This window comes from Amphiprion ocellaris, chromosome 17 (assembly GCF_022539595.1).
Source record: "Amphiprion ocellaris isolate individual 3 ecotype Okinawa chromosome 17, ASM2253959v1, whole genome shotgun sequence".
NCBI lineage: Eukaryota > Metazoa > Chordata > Actinopteri > Pomacentridae > Amphiprion > Amphiprion ocellaris.
The window spans coordinates 14,037,817-14,061,963 of record NC_072782.1 but is presented as its reverse complement, the minus strand read 5'-3'; the positions used below and the strand labels follow the sequence as shown (position 1 = coordinate 14,061,963).

At 40.5% G+C, this 24,147-nt stretch overlaps 1 protein-coding gene across 5 annotated transcripts in view; it reads right to left on the bottom strand.

Annotated features, from left to right (window-relative positions):
* Positions 1–24,147, bottom strand: part of cdk5rap2 (CDK5 regulatory subunit associated protein 2) — a 47,161-nt gene that overhangs the window by 5,994 nt on the left and 17,020 nt on the right. For 2 of the 5 annotated variants that reach the window (XM_055019022.1, XM_055019019.1), the window contains 30 exons: positions 23,982–24,121; positions 23,769–23,885; positions 23,505–23,648; positions 23,306–23,418; positions 23,020–23,159; positions 21,209–21,334; positions 20,996–21,105; positions 20,711–20,854; positions 20,096–20,197; positions 19,757–19,944; positions 19,310–19,652; positions 17,643–19,206; positions 17,366–17,467; positions 16,782–16,930; positions 15,573–15,976; positions 15,206–15,438; positions 14,608–14,659; positions 13,004–13,176; positions 11,901–12,242; positions 11,004–11,129; positions 10,758–10,874; positions 10,036–10,225; positions 9,183–9,304; positions 7,355–7,567; positions 7,153–7,242; positions 6,523–6,785; positions 6,235–6,384; positions 6,006–6,144; positions 5,649–5,695; positions 5,465–5,519 (listed from right to left, as the gene is read on the bottom strand). In XM_055019022.1, coding sequence (XP_054874997.1) covers positions 5,465–5,519; positions 5,649–5,695; positions 6,006–6,144; positions 6,235–6,384; positions 6,523–6,785; positions 7,153–7,242; positions 7,355–7,567; positions 9,183–9,304; positions 10,036–10,225; positions 10,758–10,874; positions 11,004–11,129; positions 11,901–12,242; positions 13,004–13,176; positions 14,608–14,659; positions 15,206–15,438; positions 15,573–15,976; positions 16,782–16,930; positions 17,366–17,467; positions 17,643–19,206; positions 19,310–19,652; positions 19,757–19,944; positions 20,096–20,197; positions 20,711–20,854; positions 20,996–21,105; positions 21,209–21,334; positions 23,020–23,159; positions 23,306–23,418; positions 23,505–23,648; positions 23,769–23,885; positions 23,982–24,121 — 6,198 coding nt within the window. The remainder of the gene's footprint in view (positions 1–5,464; positions 5,520–5,648; positions 5,696–6,005; positions 6,145–6,234; positions 6,385–6,522; positions 6,786–7,152; positions 7,243–7,354; positions 7,568–9,182; positions 9,305–10,035; positions 10,226–10,757; positions 10,875–11,003; positions 11,130–11,900; positions 12,243–13,003; positions 13,177–14,607; positions 14,660–15,205; positions 15,439–15,572; positions 15,977–16,781; positions 16,931–17,365; positions 17,468–17,642; positions 19,207–19,309; positions 19,653–19,756; positions 19,945–20,095; positions 20,198–20,710; positions 20,855–20,995; positions 21,106–21,208; positions 21,335–23,019; positions 23,160–23,305; positions 23,419–23,504; positions 23,649–23,768; positions 23,886–23,981; positions 24,122–24,147) is intronic. The other 3 variants (XM_055019020.1, XM_055019023.1, XM_055019021.1) reach the window with 3 other exon arrangements.

Below are 24,147 nucleotides of genomic sequence, written 5' to 3'. Positions count from 1 at the left end.
TTTTTTTCCAAATATATAAAAGGCATTTTTTTTGCGCCAAAATTCATGATTTTTTTTTTCCAAAGAAAACCTTTCTGGAGTGTTTTTCATGGCCTCCTTTACATTATTTCATCATATGGCACGTTTTTACGACATGTTTGAAAAATCGCATTTTTTTTCGACATAGTATAGTAAGGCGTTTTTTTTGCGCCAAAATTCATGATCATTTTTTTTTTCAAAGAAAACCTTTCTGGAGTGTTTTTCACGGCCTCCTTTACATTATTTCATCATATGGCACGTTTTTACAACATGTTTGAAAAATCGCATTTTTTTTCGACATAGTATAGTAAGGCGTTTTTTTTGCGCCAAAATTCATGATGATTTTTTTTTCAAAGAAAACCTTTCTGGAGTGTTTTTCATGGCCGTCCTTTACATTATTTCATCATATGGCACGTTTTTACAACATGTTTGAAAAATCGCATTTTTTTTCGACATAGTATAGTAAGGCGTTTTTTTTGCGCCAAAATTCATGATTATTTTTTTTTCAAAGAAAACCTTTCTGGAGTGTTTTTCACGGCCTCCTTTACATTATTTCATCATATGGCACGTTTTTACAACATGTTTGAAAAATCACATATTTTTTCGACATAGTATAGTAAGGCGTTTTTTTTGCGCCAAAATTCATGATGATTTTTTTTTCAAAGAAAACCTTTCTGGAGTGTTCTTCACGGCACTCTTTCACATTATTTCATCATATGGCATGTTTTCACGACATGTTTGAAAAATCGCATTTTTTTTCGACATAGTATAGTAAGGCGTTTTTTTAACGCCAAAATTCATGATAATGTTTTTTGTTTAAACAAAACCTTTCTGGAGTGTTTTTCATGGCCTCCTTTACATTATTTCATCATATGGCACATTTTTACGACATGTTTGAAAAATCACATTTTTTTTCGACATAGTATAGTAAGGCGTTTTTTTGCGCCAAAATTCATGATGATTTTTTTTTCAAAGAAAACCTTTCTGGAGTGTTTTTCATGGCGTCCTTTACATTATTTCATCATATGGCACGTTTTTACAACATGTTTGAAAAATCGCATTTTTTTTCGACATAGTATAGTAAGGCATTTTTTTGCGCCAAAATTCATGATTTTTTTTTTTTCAAAGAAAACCTTTCTGGAGTGTTTTTCATGGCCTCCTTTACATTATTTCATCATATGGCACGTTTTTACAACATGTTTGAAAAATCGCATTTTTTTTCGACATAGTATAGTAAGGCGTTTTTTTTGCGCCAAAATTCATGATGATTTTTTTTTCAAAGAAAACCTTTCTGGAGTGTTTTTCATGGCGTCCTTTACATTATTTCATCATATGGCACGTTTTTACAACATGTTTGAAAAATCGCATTTTTTTTTCGACATAGTATAGTAAGGCGTTTTTTTTGCGCCAAAATTCATGATAATGTTTTTTTCAAAGAAAACCTTTCTGGAGTGTTTTTCACGGCCTCCTTTACATTATTTCATCATATGGCACGTTTTTACAACATGTTTGAAAAATCGCATTTTTTTTCAACATAGTATAGTAAGGCGTTTTTTTTGCGCCAAAATTCATGATGAATTTTTTTTCAAAGAAAACCTTTCTGGAGTGTTTTTCATGGCCTCCTTTACATTATTTCATCATATGGCACATTTTTACGACATGTTTGAAAAATCGCATTTTTTTTCGACATAGTATAGTAAGGCGTTTTTTTGCGCCAAAATTCATGATCATTTTTTTTTTTTTAAAGAAAACCTTTCTGGAGTTTTTTCACGGCCTCCTTCACATTATTTCATCATATGGCACGTTTTTACAACATGTTTGAAAAATCGCATTTTTTTTCGACATAGTATAGTAAGGCGTTTTTTTTGCGCCAAAATTCATGATGATTTTTTTTTTCAAAGAAAACCTTTCTGGAGTGTTCTTCACGGCACTCTTTCACATTATTTCATCATATGGCATGTTTTCACGACATGTTTGAAAAATCGCATTTTTTTTTCGACATAGTATAGTAAGGCATTTTTTTGCGCCAAAATTCATGATTTTTTTTTCAAAGAAAACCTTTCTGGAGTGTTTTTCATGGCCTCCTTTACATAATTTCATCATATGGCACGTTTTTACGACATGTTTGAAAAATCGCTTTTTTTTTTGGACATAGTATAGTAAGGCGTTTTTTTCACGCCAAAATTCCTGATTTTTTTTTTCAAAGAAAACCTTTCTGGAGTGTTTTTCATAGCGTCCTTTACATTATTTCATCATATGGCACGTTTTTACAACATGTTTGAAAAATCGCATTTTTTTTCGACATAGTATAGTAAGGCGTTTTTTTGCGCCAAAATTCATGATCTTTGTTTTTTTTTGAAAGAAAACCTTTCCGGAGTGTTTTTCACGGCCTCCTTCACATTATTTCATCATATGGCACATTTTTACAACATGTTGGAAAAATCGTATTTTTTTTCGACATAGTATAGTAAGGCGTTTTTTTAACGCCAAAATTCATGATAATGTTTTTTTTTAAACAAAACCTTTCTGGAGTGTTTTTCATGGCCTCCTTTACATTATTTCATCATATGGCACGTTTTTACGACATGTTTGAAAAATCACATTTTTTTTCGACATAGTACAGTAAGACGTTTTTGTCACATTTTGGACGACATACTAAACTATGATGTTTTTGTGACATTTTGGATGACATACTAAACTGAAGTTTTTTCACATTTTGGACGACATACTAAACTCTGACGTTTTTTCCACATTTTGGACGACATACTAAACTATGACGTTGTAGTGACATTTTGGACGTCATGCTAAACTGACGTTTTTTCCACAGTTTGGACGACATACTAAACTATGACGTTTTTGTCACATTTTGGACGACATACTAAACTATGACGTTTTTTCACATTTTGGACGACATACTAAACTATGACTTTTTTCCACATTTTGGACGACATACTAAACTATGACGTTGTAGTGACATTTTGGACGACATACTAAACTATGATGTTTTTGTCACATTTTGGACGACATACTAAACTATGACGTTTTTTCACATTTTGGACGACATACTAAACTATGACGTTTTTTCACATTTTGGACGACATACTAAACTATGATGTTTTTGTGACATTTTGGATGACATACTAAACTGAAGTTTTTTCACATTTTGGACGACATACTAAACTCTGACGTTTTTTCCACATTTTGGACGACATACTAAACTATGACGTTGTAGTGACATTTTGGACGACATGCTAAACTGACGTTTTTTCCACAGTTTGGACGACATACTAAACTATGACGTTTTTGTCACATTTTGGACGACATACTAAACTATGACGTTTTTTCACATTTTGGACGACATACTAAACTATGACTTTTTTCCACATTTTGGACGACATACTAAACTATGACGTTGTAGTGACATTTTGGACGACATACTAAACTATGATGTTTTTGTCACATTTTGGACGACATACTAAACTATGAGGTTTTTTCACATTTTGGACGACATACTAAACTATGATGTTTTTTCCACATTTTGGACGACATACTAAATTATGACGTAGTGACATTTTGGACGACATACTAAACTATGATGTTTTAGTGACATTTTGGACGACATACTAAACTATGATGTTTTTGTGACATTTTGGATGACATACTAAACTGAAGTTTTTTCACATTTTGGACGACGTACTAAACTATGATGTTTTTGTGACATTTTGGACGACATACTAAACTATGACTTTTTTTTACATTTTGGATGACATACTAAACTATGACGTTTTTTTTACATTTTGGACGACATACTAAACTATGACGTTTTTTTAACATTTTGGATGACATACTAAACTATGACGTTTTTTCCACATTTTGGACGACATACTAAAGTAGCCAAACAGATTTACAGACAAACGTATGCCAATTATCACAACTTCGCCATTGCTTGGCGGAGTAAATATCTTTGGGTTCTCACCTTGGGCCAATTGACATTTTTCCCCAAATTATGGTATTTTTTAACACAAAACAATAAATCTAGGAGCTGAATGCTGCCAGAGATCAAATAATAAGCAATAAATTGAAGTGCCACATCATCTCTCCTTTCCATAGTATGTGCAGTGTGTCCCTAAACAGACAGTGTATTATCAATGGAACAAACGTTCATACGGATCCAAAGGAATGTAAATTGTGAGGAAGTATAAAATCAAAAAACTCCCAGTGTGATCCTTGTGAGGCTCCATGTTTTACAACTTTAGTCTCAGACATGCAGGATAAAACCAGCTGGCAATGAAGCCAAAAAATAGAAACAATACTAAGTGCTTCCAGACACATGCATCTGCCATCTTGTTTTCTGAAGCAACTGTTACATTTCGATCAATATGCTCGCTAAACTTTTTGCTTAGAGTCTGTTCAATATGAAGTTATAGCCAGAAGATGTTAGATGATCGTAAAGACTGAAAACAAAGTGAAGCAGATAGTCTGACTGTCCGCAGCTCAAAAATCCTCCTAACAGCTCCTCTAAAGCTCACCAGCCACCAGGTTAGATTCATATTATGTCTGTTTCATATCATCCCTGTCGATTCTCAGTTGTCCAGGTTATGGTTTCATGCTTTGGTTGAAGGCAACTGAGCTTCTTTTTGGTCCAAACATGTTTCACCTTTTATCCAAGAGGCTTCCTCAGTTCTAACTGGCTAGCAACTCACATCACTCACTGGCTCGATAATGGCCAGAGGCTAGTATAAATCAAGGTGTGAATGGTTGGAAAACTTCCTGGGGAGGGACTGAAGAACTGCAACATATGTGATTGATATGTATATCAGGTATCCAATAATAACAATATATATAATGTATATACGTTTTCTTTTTTACAGAGAACAATGTGATGACAACCTGTTTTTATACTCCAGTTCTTGTACACTTTAAACAAACAAGAAATAACATATTAATTTGTACATTTCAGAGGTGCTATTTTTTTTTCCTTTGGACAGAGCGAGGCTATCAGCTTTTATGCTAAGCTAACTGTCTCCTGGCTATAGCTTCTTATGAAACAAACACCAGTGAAAGTGTGACTGTAGGCAAGAGAGGGAAGGAGCATATTCTCCAAAATGCTGAATAGCTCCTTTAAAGATGCCTCAGCCAAGTAGAAAAGGCTCTTCATGCAGCATAAATTATAAATCAAATTTTTGCCCAAACACAGCATGATATAGGTGCAGCCAGCTAAATCCTACTCATCCTGTGTCCAAGACAGATACAGTGGTAGGATTTACAGTACAATGTGACTATTGGATTTTGCAAAGTGAAACTGGAAAACTCAAAACTCAGCGTATCTGATGACACATTCATATCTTGGTATCTGCTTCATGCAGGAGATAAAATCAGATCACCAGGGTGTCATGAAAGTCATGCATAAGATCACTCTGAAAGCCTGCAACCCAACAACACTGACCTTCGTCTGGTCCTCCAGACAGGCCTTTCAGGCCAAAGAGGGTACAGTAATTTGTCTACCGTTATTTCACAGAGAGAATGAGAAGGAAAAGAAGAGTGACTCACTGAAGGAGAATTTACCATCGGGGACCAGAACATTAGTTTGACATCTTATCACTGGGTTGTGGGTTTTTGATTAGACTCACCTCTAAATTCCCCCTGGCTTTCTTCAGCACTCCGTGGGTTAGAGACACTAAAGAATGGAAATAATAACATATACAGTCATTTACATACTGTTGTACAGAGGCGCCTACATCAAGCCACATGAATAACAGCTGGCTAGTATTTTATTCATAAATGAATAGTCCAAAACAGATAAAATATTCAATTGGAAATTCTATTTTGTATTTATACCTTGGAAAATTGAGAATGAGAGACTGTAGGAGATTTTGGTTTGATATATCTATTCTTAAAATGGCTATCGGTTAATTTTCTAATCCTCCAGTACAACTTCAGTTCATCCATACAGTACAAGCAGTGTAAGTAAAAGCAGATAATCATACATTGATCGATGATGACTCTTTCCATTCCCTCTTTGAGCTGGTTGGTGGTGCGGAGACGTTTGACTGCTCCACTCAGCATCCTCTCCTGCTGCGACAGCCTGCTCTTCAGTCTGGATATCTCATTTTTCAGCAGTTCATCCTAATTTGGAGGAGAACAGAAAAGGATTTGGTTCATTGACACTTCAACAGATAGAGTAGATCCAATGTGTGTGCTTGTGTGTGTTTCTACCTGCTGGTTGTTGCAGCTGTCTGCTACCGTGGTACCAGCTGGCAGAGAGACTCTCCACACCAGTTTGAGCAGCCGGCCAGCCTCCTCCAACACCTGCTGCATGGTGTTTGTGCTGCTGGATAAAGTCTTCAGATGCTGCTGCTCCATCACCTATGAAGATGTACAAACAATAATGCCAATGAAAACATTAGTTGTTACACAGAATAAGTGCAAATTCTGGAAAGGTAAGTCTGATTTAAACATTATTAAAATGTATTCCTATTGTATAAAGTGCAACCTCAAACATACCCTGTTGTCAGAGCTCTGCTGTTTGAGTGTGTACAGACACTCCTGCAGTTGTGTGTCCATGCTACGCGACAGCTTACGGCCCTCTGAGATCTGCTTGCGGAGAGCGTTGTAGTCTTCGATCAAGCCCAAAACATGGCGGCCGTTGCGATTGGCCCACATTCGGTGGCCCGGCACCAATCGAGAAGGAGCACCAGAGATGCTGTCACTGGAACTGCTGCTTACTGACCCACCATCCACCTCTGAATGAGCATGATGTTTCATGTCTGAAAAGATTTAAACATGGCCAGATGCTTTAAAATGCTGCCAGTTGTTCTCTAATATGCATTTACTTTAGTTTTTTTGGCTTTATTTGATAGGCACAGTTAAGAGGCAGACAGGGAAAAGAATTGGGGGGAAGACATGCAGAAAAGGGCCGTGAGCTGGAATCGAACCCAGGCCACTGCATACATGGGTCACTCGCTCAACCAGCTGAGCTATCTGGGCACCCAATATGCATTTACTTGTACTTGTCTGTGTAGTTTCTCATTCATCCAGGTCATGGTTATCCAAAGTTGTTTAAATCAATCCAACTGGACTTTAAGAAGGTTCCTATAATTAGGCATCATGACAGCTCTGAGAAGGCTTTCTTACCATGAAAGACACTGGTGTGTTCATTGTGACTCTGAAATGTGTGGCGGTGAGGATCACAGCCATCACGACCCGGTGACCTCCCTCCTTCATCTAGAGTACAAAAACCAGAACTGACATGACCTGGCAGATTTCTCTGTGATGTTACACACCTCCTTGTACGTTTAAAAGTTCACTGGCAGATGGGAATGTGCCTTGTGTTTACCTGGCGAGGACAGCAGGTAGTTGATGTTGATGGTTTCTGAGCGATTGGGTCCTCTGAGCAGCTGCTCTTCCAGTCTCTGCCGAAGAGCCGTGTTGGTCTGGATGCTCCTCTCCAGCTGCAGCCTCAGGTGTCTGATCTCTGACAGCAGCTCCCCCAGGTCCACAGAGCCGGAGGACGAGGCGGGGACGGGATCCTGAGTCATCTCAGTGGATTCTGTACAATGAAAGAAAAATAAATATCCTCTTATTAGCTATATAAAAACAAACAAGAGACATAGGTTAAGAGCAAAAGCTTACTGGAGCTAAAGATTCACAAGTAAACACTGCACTACTCAAATCACATTTCTACAAGCTGTCAAACAGCTCTGAGTAAAGCTTACTGGCGATGAGGATAAAAGTGCACAGCTATAACTTTATATTGTTCTCTTGTTTCTTATTTCCACTCCCGAGTCGCTCATATCTGAGCCAATATCAGCTTTTTGCAGATGTATTGGTAAATAGAGCCCGACCGATTTATCGGAGCGATGTGAAAGCAGAGAGGAGGGAGATTATTCAGTGCAGGCATTACAAGTTAAAATGATGAACATTACTGTCTGTCTTCAGCAACCGTCATGATGTCATGTCACTCTTAGTTTTACTTTGTCAGAAAATACTATGACGTGACCCAGGCTGTAACAGCAACTCACTGTGTGTTGTTATGGAGGAACATTAGTGTCACACTATTTGTGACCATTATATATTTAAAATGCAACTCTGTCAAAGATGACATGTTCTGGGGCACCCGTATAGCTCAACGCGTTGAGCGGGCGACTCATGTACAGGGGCTGGTTCCCAACGCAGCTGGCCCGGGTTCGATTCCCGCTCGCGGCCCTTTGCTGCATGTCTTCCCCGACTCTTCTCCCATTTCCTGTCTCTCTCTCTCACTGCACCTATTCAATAAAGCTGATAAAAGGCCAAAAAAATAATTTTTAAAAAAAAGATGACATGTTCTGAGATTTGAGGAAGGCGCCTCTGGGTTTTTATTTTGGTTCATGAGTCCTGACTTCATGGCAAAGAAAACAATGGAGTAGAGAAAATGTGATTTAACATTAAAGGGCATCAGAGGGCTGCAGAAATAATGTTTTGCCAACTTCACCTGTACTATAGCCTACCTCTAAATTGCAGCAACAAGAAATACAAGACAAGATGCATTTCATAACTTATCTATAGATTGACATTTTTAAGGTTATATAATTTCCCAGAGGTTTAATGCTTTGTTGCATGTGTTTGTACTTGAAAATTCCTCTGTTGTAAAGTTAAACAAATACAAAAGGACGAAGTATTGTAAAACAGTAAACTGTTCTGCCTGTAATTCATATCTTTGTTGTTGTTACCGTTAAGGGACCAAAAGAGAAGTTGTTTTATTCATTATATATTTTTGAAATTAATCGGCCAATTAATCGGTTATCACAATTTTTCTCTGCCAAATATCGGAATCACCATCGGCCTCAAAAAATCCATATCGGTCGAGTCCTATTGGTAAATATGCTGGGCAAATGTTTGACAATTAAAAACTGGCACTATTACATAGTTTGTCCACCAGAGAGCAGTGACAAGTGGATTTTTGTCTCAAAATTACCTTCTCATTATGTTTCAATGATACAGTCTTAAAAAATAATCTCGATCAGACAGTCATGTTCATTTGCTCAGTCTTCACTTGTGATTAGTAGATCATATCAGTGTCTATCAATCTGCCTGTATTCCAACACAAATCTAATAAAAATAAATAAATACTGAATGATATCGATTGCAAGAAATAATACATTTTATTCTCTGAAAATATGGAGCACCTTTGTGTTTGTTAGAGTCAGTCTTCATCTTTTCATAAACTTGTAGTTCCACCCGAAGTGACTGAAGGAGATGCTGGGAGTCGGACAGCTGCTGCCTCTGGAGCTTCATCTCACACTGCAACCTGGAAACAGAAAAATAGAAAATTCAAAAATGTAAGATTGGAAGTATGGTACACCATGACAATTTAGAAGCACTTACACTTTCATTAAAAATCTGTGTGAAAATAATCATCAGTTCCTCATTTCTAATCATTCGTTTCTATACGCGGAGAAATTGTTTCAAAAGTTTGTCCTTACAACCGGAAACTGTTATTTGTGCAGGGATATAAACTGCACCTTTTTAAAAAAGCAGCAAAAAAAGCACAAAAACACAATAAGCCTAATGTATATACTACACAACGATGCACACACTCAGGTGTGACAAGTGAGCGAAAGGGAGAGGAGATGTGATCTGACAGTAAACTAGAATCCTGGTTTTCAGTTTCAGCCTCATTCAACTGTGTCAGTAAGACCTGGGGCAAGAGGTCACATACCACCATTGTAGCATGTGCATGTGTGTGCTCATGGATGAGCCTTCAAATGATAGACTCTCAAGTTTCAGAGTTGTACTAATAGTATGGAATAATAGTAATAGTAATGACTCTTTAGAAGGGTAATTAGTAGCCGTGTGTAGTTTCAGGTTGCACGGAGGAGCGTAGTAATGATATTGTGTGTACTGGGAGGAGACATTTGGAAGTGTGTGGTCCACAAGAGTTTGCAGTTGTACTGATGCAAAGATCGTACCTGTGTGTGTGTGTGTGTGTGTGTGTGTGTGTGTGTGTGTGTGTGTGTGTGTGTGTGTGTGTGTGTGTACCTGTGCAGCTCCTCTTTGCTGTAGTGCAGTGAGTCCTGCAGCTGTGAGTTTTCCTGGCTGCTGAGCTCCAGTCTCTCCAGCAGTCGGCTGTTTTCCTGTCTAAGAGCTTCACACTCCTTCCTACTCTGCTCCAATTTGGCTGTTCGCCTGGCAAGAGTTTCCCGTAGCTTTTCGTTCTCTTTCTGCTTGTCTGAAGGAAAAAAAAGATGTCTGTAAGTCAGTGTTCGGAACCTTATGAGTAATGGATACACTACCATTCAAAAATTTTGGGTCACTTAGAAGTGTTCTTATTTTTGAAAGAAAAGCAGTTTTTTTTCAATGAAGATAACAATAAATTAATCAGAAATACAGTCTAGACATTGTTAATGTGGTAAATGACTATTCTAGCTGGAAACGGCTGATTTTTAATGGAATATCTCCATAGGGGTACAGAGGAACATTTCCAGCAACCATCACTCCTGTGTTCTAATGCTACATTGTGTTAGCTAATGGTGTTGAAAGGCTAATTGATGATTAGAAAACCCTTGTGCAGTTATGTTAGCACATGAATAAAAGTGTGCGTTTTCATGGAAGCTATGAAATTGCACTAGTGCATGTGCATATATTTGATAACCAGAAAGGAGATGTAAGTTTGTATTTGGGAAAACACTGCCTCCCTACCTTTATTGGAATGAAAAGGTGTAGACAGCAATGAAAAATTTTGCAAGAAAATGTGTTTCTACCTCTAGATCCCATGTTGAGTTGCTCCTTCAGGGCTTGGTTTTGTCCCCAGAGGAATCGCACTTCGTTAGCCAGCTGACCCTGCTCCTCGTTGCCGTGGATGAAGATGTTGGTGGCGGCTGAACACAGCACAGACATGTGTATTTGTCAGTCAACGTATTAGGGCATAACTAGATTGGATAGTATAATCCTGGCAACAAGACTGTCAGACAGAGGACAGGACAGGTCTAGATGTTAGTTGTCTGTACCTGGGTCTTTCTCCACCTCAGCTAGTCTCTTCTCCAGCTGTTCCCTGAGGCGGTCGTTGGTGCGAATGCTTTCCTCCAGCCGTTGTCGTAAAGCTCTGATCTCCTGCAGATGTTCTGCCAGCAGATCTAACAAATATGCAACAAGGGTTAATTAAAGCGGTACTACGTGGAGATTTGTAGTATTTCTGAGAGCTATATGCACTACAACTTTGGAGGACACATACAGACAGACAAAAGCACAAGTAAGCTCAACATCTACAACAATTTTACAAGTGTCTCATTAAGAGAAAAAGCAGCAGTGAGAAAACACCACCAAGACCACTGCAGGATTTAGTATTGCACTCATAAAAACAGAGGAGTTTCAATAAGCACAATGAAAAAAGGAACTGTAAAAATAAAAGTAGCAAAGTACAAAATATTATGATTTATAGTGCCTAGTATGGATCAAGCTACACAAACACAACAGCTTTTATTTCCCCTAATGAAACATGATGCAAACTTTGGTTCAGCCATCCCTGCATAGTAAATGCTTCTTTAAAATATCACAAAACCAAACTTATAACACTTTCTGTCAGGCTTTCTGATAAAAAATTGTATTCTTCAAGCTCAAACTGAAATAACTCTTAACATCTTTCGTTGTTTTTTTTTGTTTTAGTTAAGTTTATTTATTTATGTTACAACAGAAGATGCAATTCAATAGTTTTTTTGGTGTGAAATTAGTAGAGTGTATCTTTAACAGACGAAGTACACACCATGTTCATCAGCCAACAAGTAACATAAAAAAGAAAATACTCTCACAATTCCATTTATTTAGCTTTTACTTTAATTGACAGGTTGTGTTAGTGTGTCATGGACTTAAATTGAACAAATATCAACCTACCGATGCTCCATATTTACCTGAATTCATCGTGCGAGGCTGTTCGCCAGTATTCTTTTGTGAGCTAATGTCTTGTTTGTGTGCTTCTGTTTGTGGCCCTGAGCCCTCCTGGTCGCGGCTATGATCCTGATCCTGATGGTGGGAGCTGGTCTGAGCCATGATTGAGCGATGTAGGTCCAGTTCGCTGCGCAGGGTGTTGTTGAGCTCCTCGCTGCTTCTCAGCTGCTCCTGTAGCCGCCCGTTTTCCCTCTGCAGGCCCTGCAGTCGGCTGGCAGTGTCCCTGTGACCAGACACACCTGCATCCTGAGCTCCTCCTACAGGAGGGACGGCTGCTCCTGGCCAATCAGTGGGGTGTCGTTGGCCTAAACACGTACAGGAAGAAAACAAAAGATAGATAATGTAACACTAAAGATGACCATTTTTTGTGCAAAGTACCTTTTTGTTTCCCTTTATCACTCATTATCACTACATCTTCTGTAACTGGAACTGGTAAAGCAGAATGGCATTCATTGACACTGCCTCCAGCCTTATACAAGCAACAACAGAACAAGATGAACCACTGCAACAACAGGTAACAACCACATGGTGTTGTAGCAGTCAGGGAAATGTGAGTTGGGGTCTACAGGCCCCTCTGCAGGACCTCTCACATATCTACATGCTTCACTTGTCTCTGTAATAGCCTTCACTGAGCCTTTTCCTCATGAGAAACACAATTTGAAGATTGAACCGGATAGGTGCCACTGAATAATGCAACTTTAAGTGGAGGTGGATTGAAACTGGACACCTGCTCTGTCCTTGGCCAGCATGCTTTGTCCTGTGGGACACCTCACTGCAACAGAATGGATCTGAGTGGAAAATAAGTGCCATTACAGGGAGTGAATACACTGACTAAGCCCGTGGACAAGGACTCAGGTAATCTCACTGACATTCCACTGGTCGAGGAATAGAGAAAATATGCATTTTTAATGGCGCAAACTGAGTTAATCCTAGTCTAGCACACACTATACCTGTCTGAGCCCATCATCTGTGTCACATAAGACTATAATTGGACTTGGCTTTCACACCCTTTCACAAATAAATTCCATTAAGACTATGTTTAAGAATTGCATTTGGAAATCCTTACTGTGAGCTCGGTTGCCACCTTGTGTGGTTGGGCTGCTGTGGCAGGAGGAAGAGGTCCTGTCTGAGTGGTACAGATCAGAATGAGAGCTGTGGTGGCTGCTGGGAGTCTGGCCTCTGATCTGGCTCTGCAGGCTCTGGATGAGTCGGTTCTTCTCTTGCAGCTCTTTTGCCAGCCTAGGAGGAGGTGAAATGAGCCATGTTAATGCAGGATGAGATGGCTCACGGTTTCAGAACACCCAGAAGTTTGATTTTATCCCTCGCCTCATCTCGTTGAGTGTTGGAGAGCAAAAGAACAGCACCCAAAATAGAAAACAGCGCTCCTACGAAGAGGGCTTTCACAAAACTTTCAGCAGAAACACACAGCTGGAAAATCTGATAGAGGAGTTCACAGCAAACGTCATGCCTGGATCAAACCCACTCACAGGTCCAGCTGCTCCCTGGTGCATTCAGCCAGGGTGAGGTTTTGCTGGACAAGGAGGCTGATGTGCTGCTGAAGCAGCTCTCTCTCGCCCTCTAGCTCCAGACGCAGATCATCTATCTCTTCCTGGATTCTAGACATGCTGTCTGGAGGATCTCTCATGCTCTCCTCTTGGGAGAGCAGTGACTGTGATGTCTGCTGAAGTTCCCAAAGTCTGCCCCAGTCAGTAGTAATATGGATTAATGTTCACTATCACAAGCTACTTTATTTTCTGATCTCAGTATACACAAATGTGGTTAAATAATGAATCACTAAGCTAATCACAACATTGTGCGAGCGTAAAGTCAATTTTGAAGCACAGATACTACAGTTCTACAATTTTTTTATTTGTATCTAAACAACATAATGAAACATGAGAAAACCATTCAGAATTCTCTGTTTTTTCCTGCCAACTGGGGGAAATGAAAATGTATAAAGTGTTTAAAAGAGGTTGAATGATGATGTCTTGGTGTTTTAAACAGCACATTGACATGAGGTGTGCCTATCCCCCTCCACTTTGTGAGAGACACCAGTGACCCAGTTAGGGGCCACATAACCTTAATGTTTTCATTGACAGACAAAATTAGGCCAACAGCAGGACACTATACAAAAACAACAATACACACACACAGCCCAGGGTCACAAGGCAAGTGGCTGGGTGGAAGTGGGGGGCTTCTAAAAGGGTCATGAGACAAACAGCACAGCCGACAACTCCTTAATTGTAAAGAGCAATGCACTTCACTTTTATGTTTTGAAAGTCTTACCCGTGTGCAATGTCTATGCTATTTAACAAAGAGTTCAACAATTTGGAAAATATGTCTTAAATTTACCAGCAGCTGGTTAGTTTAGCTTAGCAAAGACTAGAAACAGAGGGAAACAGCTAGCCTGGCTCTGACCAACAATAATAAAATCGGTCTATCAGTGCCCCAAAGGTTGATTAGATAAACTTGTTATATCTCAATTGTTAAATTCATACAAAAATTGAAGTGTAGAAATCCTGCTTCTAATATGATTTCATGATGTAATAGTGTCATAGTCAGTGTACTGTTTTCCTGCAACACAGATAATTGCTGAACCTGCTTCAAAAAAACATGCAAGATAGTAAAAAAAGTTAAATGAATGGAAGTATGGAATAGTATAGGACATACCTGCGAGATAGTTCCAGAGCTGCCACATCCTCATTATCCAGATGAGATTCTCCTACAAGACAGAGGAAAAGATGCTGACACGGCGCCGTCTATACAAATCAGTTATGAATGACTGCTCTCCTGTGTTCATCTTTGATTGCAGCTGCTGCTTTTCTTCATTATATCAGTTTCTGCAGTACTAGTTTTATATGACTAAAACACAATTGCTTTGTACGTCCCTATTAAATATAGACAATAAGTTTTAAGTTTGAGAATCTGACATTGTGTTATATTCGCATGTGAGCCGAGTTTTGTACAGTTTTTATTGCGTTTGTTTTTATTAGTGTGGCTCTTAAAAGCACTATGTCTCAAAAGACATTGAATGTAGTTATGGGGGGTGCCCGTATAGCTCAACGGGTTAAGCGGGTGACCCATGTACAGGGGCTAGTCCCCGACGCAGCGGCCCGGGTTCGATTCCCGTTCGCGGCCCTTTGCTGCGTGTCTTCCCCCGTTTCCTGTCTCTCTCACTACGCCTATCCAATAAAAAGCTGAAAAAGGCCAAAAAAATAACTTTAAAAAAAAAAAAAATGAATGTAGTTATGATAAAGCCACCAGCTACCTTTGTCCAGCCGTCCCTCCAGCCTGTCCAGAATGTTCAGGCTCTTGTCCAGCTGCTCTTTGACCACCTCCCCCATGTAGTAGTCCACTTCACCGGCCTGCAGCAGCTCCTTGAAAGCTTTGTTCAGCTCTTCCAGCTGCCGACGCTGCAGGGCTCCCAGCCTGCGGCTCTCCTTGATCTGCTGCCTCAGTTGTGACAGCTCCCTGGCCTGCGACTGCACCAGGGTGTCCAGTCTGTGAAGATGACACAATGAGGGCAAGTTGGCAAAAACAGCATCAGTCAAGATGTGATTTTAAAACTGAGTGTGCAGCTTTTACTCAGGATAAAAATAGTACAATATAGATGATGCACTTAAAAGACTGTTGACCTAGCAGGTGATGTAGAGCGACTGCGGGTCTGCTGCAGGTGTTCACTTGTGCCCTTGTTTGGCGTCCTGTCTCCTTCTAGGTCCAGGTTCAGATGGCTGGTTTTATCCTTCATTGCCTGGTTTTCACCCTCTTTTTTCTCCCTTAGTTGCCCACTTCTATAGCTCCTATCTTGGCTACGGTCCTCCTTGTGTGTGCCTTCTTGATCCTTGAAGACGGATGGGTCAGAGGGGTTGGCAACTAGGTCACTAGAGAGGGAGTTCCTGCGCAGAAGGCTTTGCATTTGGAGGATAAGTTTGGTCTGGTTTTCCAGCTGGACCTTTAGTTCCCTGACTTGTGCCTGAAGCTGGAGAGGGTCCTCAGAAACACCGTATGCATCGTAGACCTGCAAACTTTTCAGACTAACCTATGAAGCAGACAAAAGAAGGTTAACAAAACTTATTTTAGCTTGCACATTTTTTACAAAGGAAAACTACTGTTAAATGGAAATAAACTGAAAATGTTAAATCCCTTTTAGTTGCTGTTTTTGTACTATAAGGTTAGGCTCTAAAGTTGGAATAAACTGATAAAATCCCTGTGTTTAGGTTCCATCTAATAAAGTTAATTTTTGTTGTCTCAGGGTAATATTTTTATTGTGCATTTGCATCACATACATTTATTTTTTTTAATTTTTTTTTTGCCTTTTTCGTCTTTTATTTGAAAGGTGCAGTGAAAGAGAGACAGGAAACAGGGGAAGACATGCAGCAAAGGGCCACGAGCGGGAATCGAACCCGGGCCGCTGCATCGGGGACCAGCCCCTGTACATGGGTCACCCACTTAACGCGTTGAGCTATACGGGCGCCCCATCACATACATTTAAATTTAGCTTTTAGTAAAATCTGTAATAATTTCTTCTGTTATATTCCACAGGGAAACTACATTTGTTTAGCTCAAGTTGTTTCCAATAGCCACATGTAGCCTGCTATGGTTCAGGTTGTGTCTCTAAGAGAAAGTCGGATATGTTGTGCATGTTGCCTGTCAATAAATAGTGGGCTAATTCTTGGGCATCTCTAGAAAAAAGGCTACACCCCTAACAAAACCCTTCTAATTCTGAATATCTCTCCTAGTGCAGACCCATGCACACTGCTCAACAGATCTACTGATCCTGGTTTTGGCCACTAGGCTGCAACTGGACAATCATCGTGCAGGGGATAAAACGATAATATGACTACCTTGGCAGAGCTGAGAGCTGGGGAACTTGGGTATGGGGTGCTGGAGTTTGAATCCAAGTTTTCAGTGGAAGAGAATGTGGCCTGTTCATGTTTCAACAGGGAAGGCAGGCTGGAGGCACTGCAACTGGGGTTCACACCCACCTCTAGATCTGGCAACACAAGGGACACAGAAGCATTAAATATGAGAAGAAATTAATTAAATGCTGTGGAAAGTAAGTATTCAGTGACAAAACAAATCATTTGAGATACAGCTAGACTGAAATAAGACAAGGAAGTAAAGTGAAAGGTTAATGAGTGCTCGAAAGACTTTCCCAAACATCGGAGTGGAAACATGCAAGAATCCAAAATATTGACAGCCCCTTTGAATTTAAGAATAGTGTAGAGAAACTCCCAGGTTAAAACCAGAAAACAGACTGTGTGGTTATGTGATCCACACCAGAAATACTTCTCAGGGTCAGAGACAGCATGTTATAGTTGCCTTTGTTCACTCCTCATGCAGACATATACTGAGAGAATCTATCCACATTTGAGGTTAGTGTCCACTCAGCAGACAGACATGCAGAGTCTGCCTCAAGGCTGTCTACCTGTGCTACTGCTCTCTTCCCTATCGTTCTCACTCTTGCCACTGGTTTCGTAACCGAGGTCCTGCAAATCCACCTGCACGCCTTTGTCATCCTGCTCAGGAGCTGGCATTGGAGGCAATATATGTTGTGTTAGGAAAAAATCATTTAAAACAAACAAAAATTAGTATTTCCTCTTGACGGTGTTCCTAAACAATTTGTATGTACAAAGGCACTTAAACTTCAACGTATGCCTGTGCAGCATCACACAATCATGTCACCTCAGCATGTGTTTTCTTACCTTTCCTTGCAGCTTCAGAGGAGGGCGTTTGGGTAAGAGCAGTAGCCAGTTTCTCCTCCAGGCTCTTACATGCCTTCTTCTTCTCCCTCAGTGCTTTATGTAGAGCCTCCAGTTGGGCCTGAACATTTGGTGGTAATGCTTTGGCATCCTGCACTGTCCTGTGGGCCTCGCTCTCCCCTCTGTGGCCCCTCTCTTCTTGCAGGGAAGCCTGAATTTCAGATATCTTCTGAGAGTGTTCACTAAAGATCTTGTAAAGGAGACAGAGATGCTGATGGAGCTCTTGTCCCTTTGGTCCAGTTGAAAAAGTGGACTGAACGCTGCTGGATTTGGTGGTTAGCTGAACAGGTTCTCCCAGTTGCTCCCTCTCTTGCAGGGCTCTCTGAAGTTTGTCTAAATTCATCTGCAGGTCCGAGCTGATCTGTGGTGATCTACCAGAAGTCAAGGAGCCAGTGTTTGTACAGTGTGCTGCTAGAGAGGCAACGGCAGACTCTGCTGCACTAAAACAGTTTATTAGAACTTTAATCATCTCTTCGTTTAAACTAGTATTATCAGGTTCTTCTGTTGTGCCATGCAGTTGCTTTGACTGATCTTTAAGTGACTCTGCAGCTGATGCTATCTGCCTTGAAGAGGTACCATTTAGGCCAACACTGTCACTACTGCTACCATGTTGTGCAGCGGCATCTGCAGCTCTCAGTTTTTCCTGCAGCTCTGCATTGAGCCTATTCTGTTCCCAAAGTGCCTCCTGCAAGGAGTCTGCATGTCGCTGCAACTCATGCAGAGAGTCCTCAGTACCTCCAAATATGCCTCTTGGGCTCTCTCTGTCTGAAGATGTCTTCTCCTGCTGTAAAGCACCCTCTATCTGTAAACAAAGATCTCTAATTTCCGGATTTTTCTCTTGGCTGTCAGAGGAGGAGAGGGCTTTCTCTGCCATGTTCAAAAGCTCCACGAGCTGGTTGTTGTGATCCTCCTTCTTCTGTAGGGATTTCTGCAGCTCCATGCATCTACCATGAAGGGCAACATTGACACCCACAGAACCAGAACCTGTGTGTGAACCAAATCCACCCTGGCTGTCCAGACTGCAGGCAGTCAGGTAAGCAATAGTGGATTCTGCAGCCTGTAAGGCCTCTACATACTGCTGATTGACACGGTCCTTTTCCTGGAGCTGGGCATGGAGCTCCTCCCAATCAGCAAGCTGCTCACTCAGTTTGTGGATCAGGGACTCTTTCTCTTGGCATTCCTGGTGGAGAAGCTCCAGCTGAGTGAAAAGAGCAGAATCGACCTGCATGTGATCCTGTGAAGTCCTGGCTCCGGAGTCTTTGTCTGAGCCTACTGGACTGCAGCTACGATGAGGATTTCTGAGGGTAGAGGAAGGGGAAGTGCTGTGCTGGTGTGGTGTGGGTGAGTCAGACTCATCATGTAACTGCTGGTCAGACCCATAGACATCATCCAAATTAAGGTGCTGAAGTGCATGAGTGTTCCGCTGATCAGAGCTCACAGACTCTCTGCCGCTGCTAGCCTCCACTCTCAGCCTCACAGGCACTGGGAGGCGAGATTTGACACCAGCCTACAGTTGAAAAAAATCAAACAAAAGATATTAAAAGTGCTGAGAGGCTTCATACAGGGAGCAATGTAATGTCTTTCTAGTTCTACTACAGAGCAAAACTTACCCTATGTCTTGTGACATGATGCTTTGCACTCTTGCTGTTTAACTGGCATTCAGTTAGGGGACTCTCCTTCTCATCAGCTGTGCTGAAAGTGGTAACGGGGACCTTCCCATCTGACACCTCATTCCATTTCTTCTCCCTTCTTTCCTTTAACAGTTTGATAACCTTTGAATCACCTTGGTCTTCAGCCTGCAGTGTTTCCACACTTGTTCTCAAGTCAGCCTGTCCTTCACTGCTGTTCCCTGAGGCATCTGTGCTCTCTTTTTCCTTACACTCTTTAGATTTTTGTTCCTTCAGGAGACCACGCAGCTCTGCATTTTCTGATCTAAGTCTGAGTAGTTCCTCTCTGTAATGAGGAATATTTCATTAGTTTCCTGATCAGGCAAATGACTCTTCATTAAAATTGAAAATAAGGAGTAGGCTCTGAGCTGAGCCAAAGAAAAAACTCACCTAAGGTGCGAGACTGATTTAGAGCCACAGTCAGCCAGCAGTGATTTAAGTGCCTCTACATGTCTGTTTTTATCCGTAGATTCTTTCTTTTCAGTGTCCAAGACGTCATTGCCAGACTGAGCATGCGCTCTACTCTGGCCAAGACCACTGTCCATGCTCTCATCATCCAATGGCTTTTCAGAACCCATCTAAAAAGGATAGTTCAAACTTTTAGTTAACATTCCCTGAAACAGGGGATTTCACCACAGCACTTAAAGAAATTTTTGCTGTGACAGTTTTAATGAGGTCTTCCAATAGTAATTTAAGTACTTGTTCATTAAATGATCACCAGTTTTATACCTGTCCTAGCAGAATGCCTGTTTGGCTCTCTTTTTCCTGACCAGGTAGATGTGTCCTGGTACTGTGAGCCAGCAGCTGCATCTCTTGCGTCTTCTCAAGCTGCTAGAGTAATGGGATGGGAGGCGAGTATGACACACATGGCTCGGTAAAAGAAAACTTAATGTGGGAACAAAATCCATAAAACACTGCACAGCAACAGCAGAATGGCATGATGTGTCTAATGTGGCATGGCGAAGAGAGACCATTTCATGGGACACAGAGATAAAAAACAGGGACTGATTAGGAAAGGTGAAGGATAGAGAAAGAGGGTAGTTTCTACTACAGACAAAAAACACACTTGTTAGAAATAAGACATGTAGTACTACAGAGCAAAGAGACATTAGTAACAGGCTAGACAGAGCAGAGGTTAAGATGTAGGTTCAAAGGTTAGAAAGGAGCTAATAAAGGTGGATGTTAGACAATGGCTTATGGTTCTTCAAGTACTTTCTAAATGTGGACACACTATCAAAAAAAAACTACTAATAAATGACAAGAAATGTCTCATATTGTAAGAATTTGATACCACAACTTCTAGCACAATCTCATCTGCTGCAGCTCTCTTTCATGGTGTCTAACCTGTTTCTGCGGACTATTGCTGGGCAGGTCTTTGTCTTCCTTGACGCAAGTATCACGCTCTGACTTCTCCGTTAGTGACAGCCGGCTCTGCAGTTCGTTGTTTACTGTCTGCAATCTGCTGACACAGTCTTGGAGCTCTAGCACCTATAGCCCAGAAGAAATCATTTTACGTATTTGCATAATTATCACATCCTCAAGATTGAAGGATTTTGGTGACACGTCGCACACTAATAAATAGGAGCAACAATGTTTCCAGCAAACAGATACACATGTTTGAAAATGAACCTTCTGTCTGAGCTCCTGAGCAGAGAGTTGAGATAAGCTGTCATCCTGGCCCTCTCCCACACAGATACTCAAATAGGATGTCTGATCTCCAATGAAACTCAAAGTGTCACCTGAAAAAATGATACATGAAACAAAGAGGCTCTCGTCAAACAAAACTCTTTACAGTGTTTGTAGATACATTATAATATCTGATGTATTTTTTTCTAGACTTACCACCATCTCCCCCTCCTCGGTTCTGAATTGCTCCTAAGCGAGCCTGCAGAGATGCATTCCAGCGCTGGGCATCTTCAAGCTGATGTCTCATGCTCTCCAATTCTTTAGGGTCAGTTAGGTCCATACCTGAACAGATACACAGATGGTTACACATAGCCAGATCTCTTGTACACTTCTATGTAGGGTTAATGTAGGGAAGGTTTATAACACAACATAACCTCACAGCAATTTACACACTATATCATAAGTGAAGTAAGTTAAGACTTTGTGAAAGAGGCCATTACAGTTCAGTGTGCTGCAGTTGTTTTTCACAGCTATGAAACACTTACATCACATATACACAGACGAGCCAAGAAGCTGAGGTTTAACACAAAGGACATCTACTTTTGGACAAAAAATATGACGCCCAACATAAATCTAAATCTCACCGTTTCTGATCATGTATCTGTGTAAAAAGTAATGTCTGACAACAGAAATAGTGACCAAATTTAACCTAATTTCAAACAAAAAAAAAACTTTAAGCTTAGTTTGAATGTAAACTAAAACTGACATGCTATTAAACTTAAATCAAATAAGGTAGTAGTAGAATTTATTTAATTAAAAGGCTGTGGCGTGCAAAGGTTGGAATCCACCGTCACAGAAACACACTATCAAAAACATAAATATTTCTATACTGTTTTGTGTTTGTCAGCTTATAGCATATGCACACATTAAATGTAAATTAAAACAATTATATAACCAAAACACGAAAGATGGACATTTAATCAGCTGTATTTGCCCTGCTACATCTCTCTTGCAGTCAGTGAGAATGTGAGCCATGGCCTTGTTACTTACAGCTGACCTATTTATACACCTGGCTCTCTCCACACGGGTCATGGGAGGAGCATGCACTTGACATGCACACTCATGCGAGCATGCATATGCATGTGGACAGACACTTGGCTTACACGACAACCTCAGCACACTGTGACACTTTTAATCTGTCTCAAAGCTGTGCACTGATGTCGCACTGTATCTGAAAGACTAATGGTGCTAAATTACTTTAACTATGTGATGTCAGAGGATAATTAACTTAGAATCTTTTGGATTAGGTTCTACTTCAGGAGAAATACTCTTTAATGGGGCACTCTGTGGCTCATTACTTAATTCCTTCAGATAACAATATAAAAACCCTTAATGCCTTCATTTAAATTGTTATGTAATAACATGCTTCTAAATTTAATTCATGTGACAGATGGTTGGATGAGTTGGATTAACAACCAGTGGAGTGTTAGAGACACAATAATCAACAAACCAAATGGGACAGTCAAAGCAAGCAGACAGCATGGTTAAAGTGAGAGACAGAGCAAAGACAGGCCAACAGGAGCCTTTATTCATTTTTCATAAAGGAAAGACAGTGCAGATAGGTGTGAAATCAATACATTTACTGGGTGACAGTAAAATGGGTAGCAACTCTGGTATAGACAAAGACATGCAGATGAAGTGATGATATAAAGAGCAGTGAACAGATAGTGAACAAAGATGAAAAGTGGAGGGACCAGGTGTACATGCTGAATAAAAAGACAGACAAAGAGGGGGCATGAGCTTGTCAGCAGGAAGTACTGTATGAGTAAACACATTTGACAAACAAGACAGGTGTGCTTGTGTGTGTGATCCCTAAGAGCTATGGATATACCTCCTGAGTTATCATTCTAAGTCTTTGATCGACCAAAATTATTATTTTTTTTTCCCTTTTCTCTTTTCCTTCCTTTTGTATGTTTGTTTAATTCAGTCTGCATCCTCATCTACAACCCAGTGTGTTTGCACTGCACCTTCTCTGAGTTTGGCTCTGTTTATCTCTCTTTCCAAGTCTTCCTTTAGCTCCTCATTAGTTTTGATGCTGTCTTCTAACTGCTGCCTGAGCAGCTGCACTGCTGTCAGCTCCAGCTGCAGAGCATGGAGACGCTGGGCACTGCAAAACACACATCCATGTAAAATGAGTTCACACAGCCTGAATTTATCATAAATGTCACCAAATAAGTATGTTAGCTTTACAGTGATCTTTCACGTTTGGTTATTTATTGCAAAAATTAAAAACCACTTGTGGCACATCCCTACCTGTCCTGCTCCTTCACAGTCCTGACCAGGCTGGAGTAGAGCTGTTGTTCAGCTCTCAGGGCCTTGTTCAGAGCGCTATGCTCTTGTTGCAAAGCTATAAGGTTGGGCAAAGCCTGAAGGCAGAAAAGAAACTGTTAGGGGCGAGTACTAAGAATAGTGCTGTTCATGATTTTGATTTAGAAAAATAGGTAATTTTTACTTCTTGCTGGCAGTCTCCACCTATCATAGTTCTCTCTCTCTGAGGGAGCACAGGTAGTGATCTCTCTATGCCAGAGCTAATCACATGATCCTGGGTATGATCAGCCCGACTGTCACCTCTCTGACCGAGACGCTGGTGGAGAACCTGCTCAGAATCAGAAATAAAACATGAGAACTGCTGAAGAAGATTCCACTGAGTTCAAATGCAACCATTTACTGTGTGCTTCCAGTCAAGAGTTTGACTGTTTGAATGGGGCATCCTTACGTTGATGATCTCCTCCTTGGTCTTCAAAGTGGCAGTCAGGGACTCAATATTAGCTGCCTGACCTTCATTGCGACCCTCCAGCTCAGATAGCAATGACTGGAGCTCAGCCAATGAAATCTGAAAATTTTGAAAATATTGTATGGAGATTACAATTTATAACTCTTTTAGTAATAGTGTCTTGAATATGGACATACAAAAATACATTTAACTTACCTTCAGTTCATTTTCTCTCTTCAGTGCTTTGTTCAGTGCTTCGGTTTTCTGTGCGAGCTCCTTCTTTAGGACAACAACCGTTTTCTTGGAGTGTGAAATGTTCTCCTGATTATCCTCACTGTTCCTCCTGGACAGCTCAGCTTCAATACAGACAAAATAGAACCAA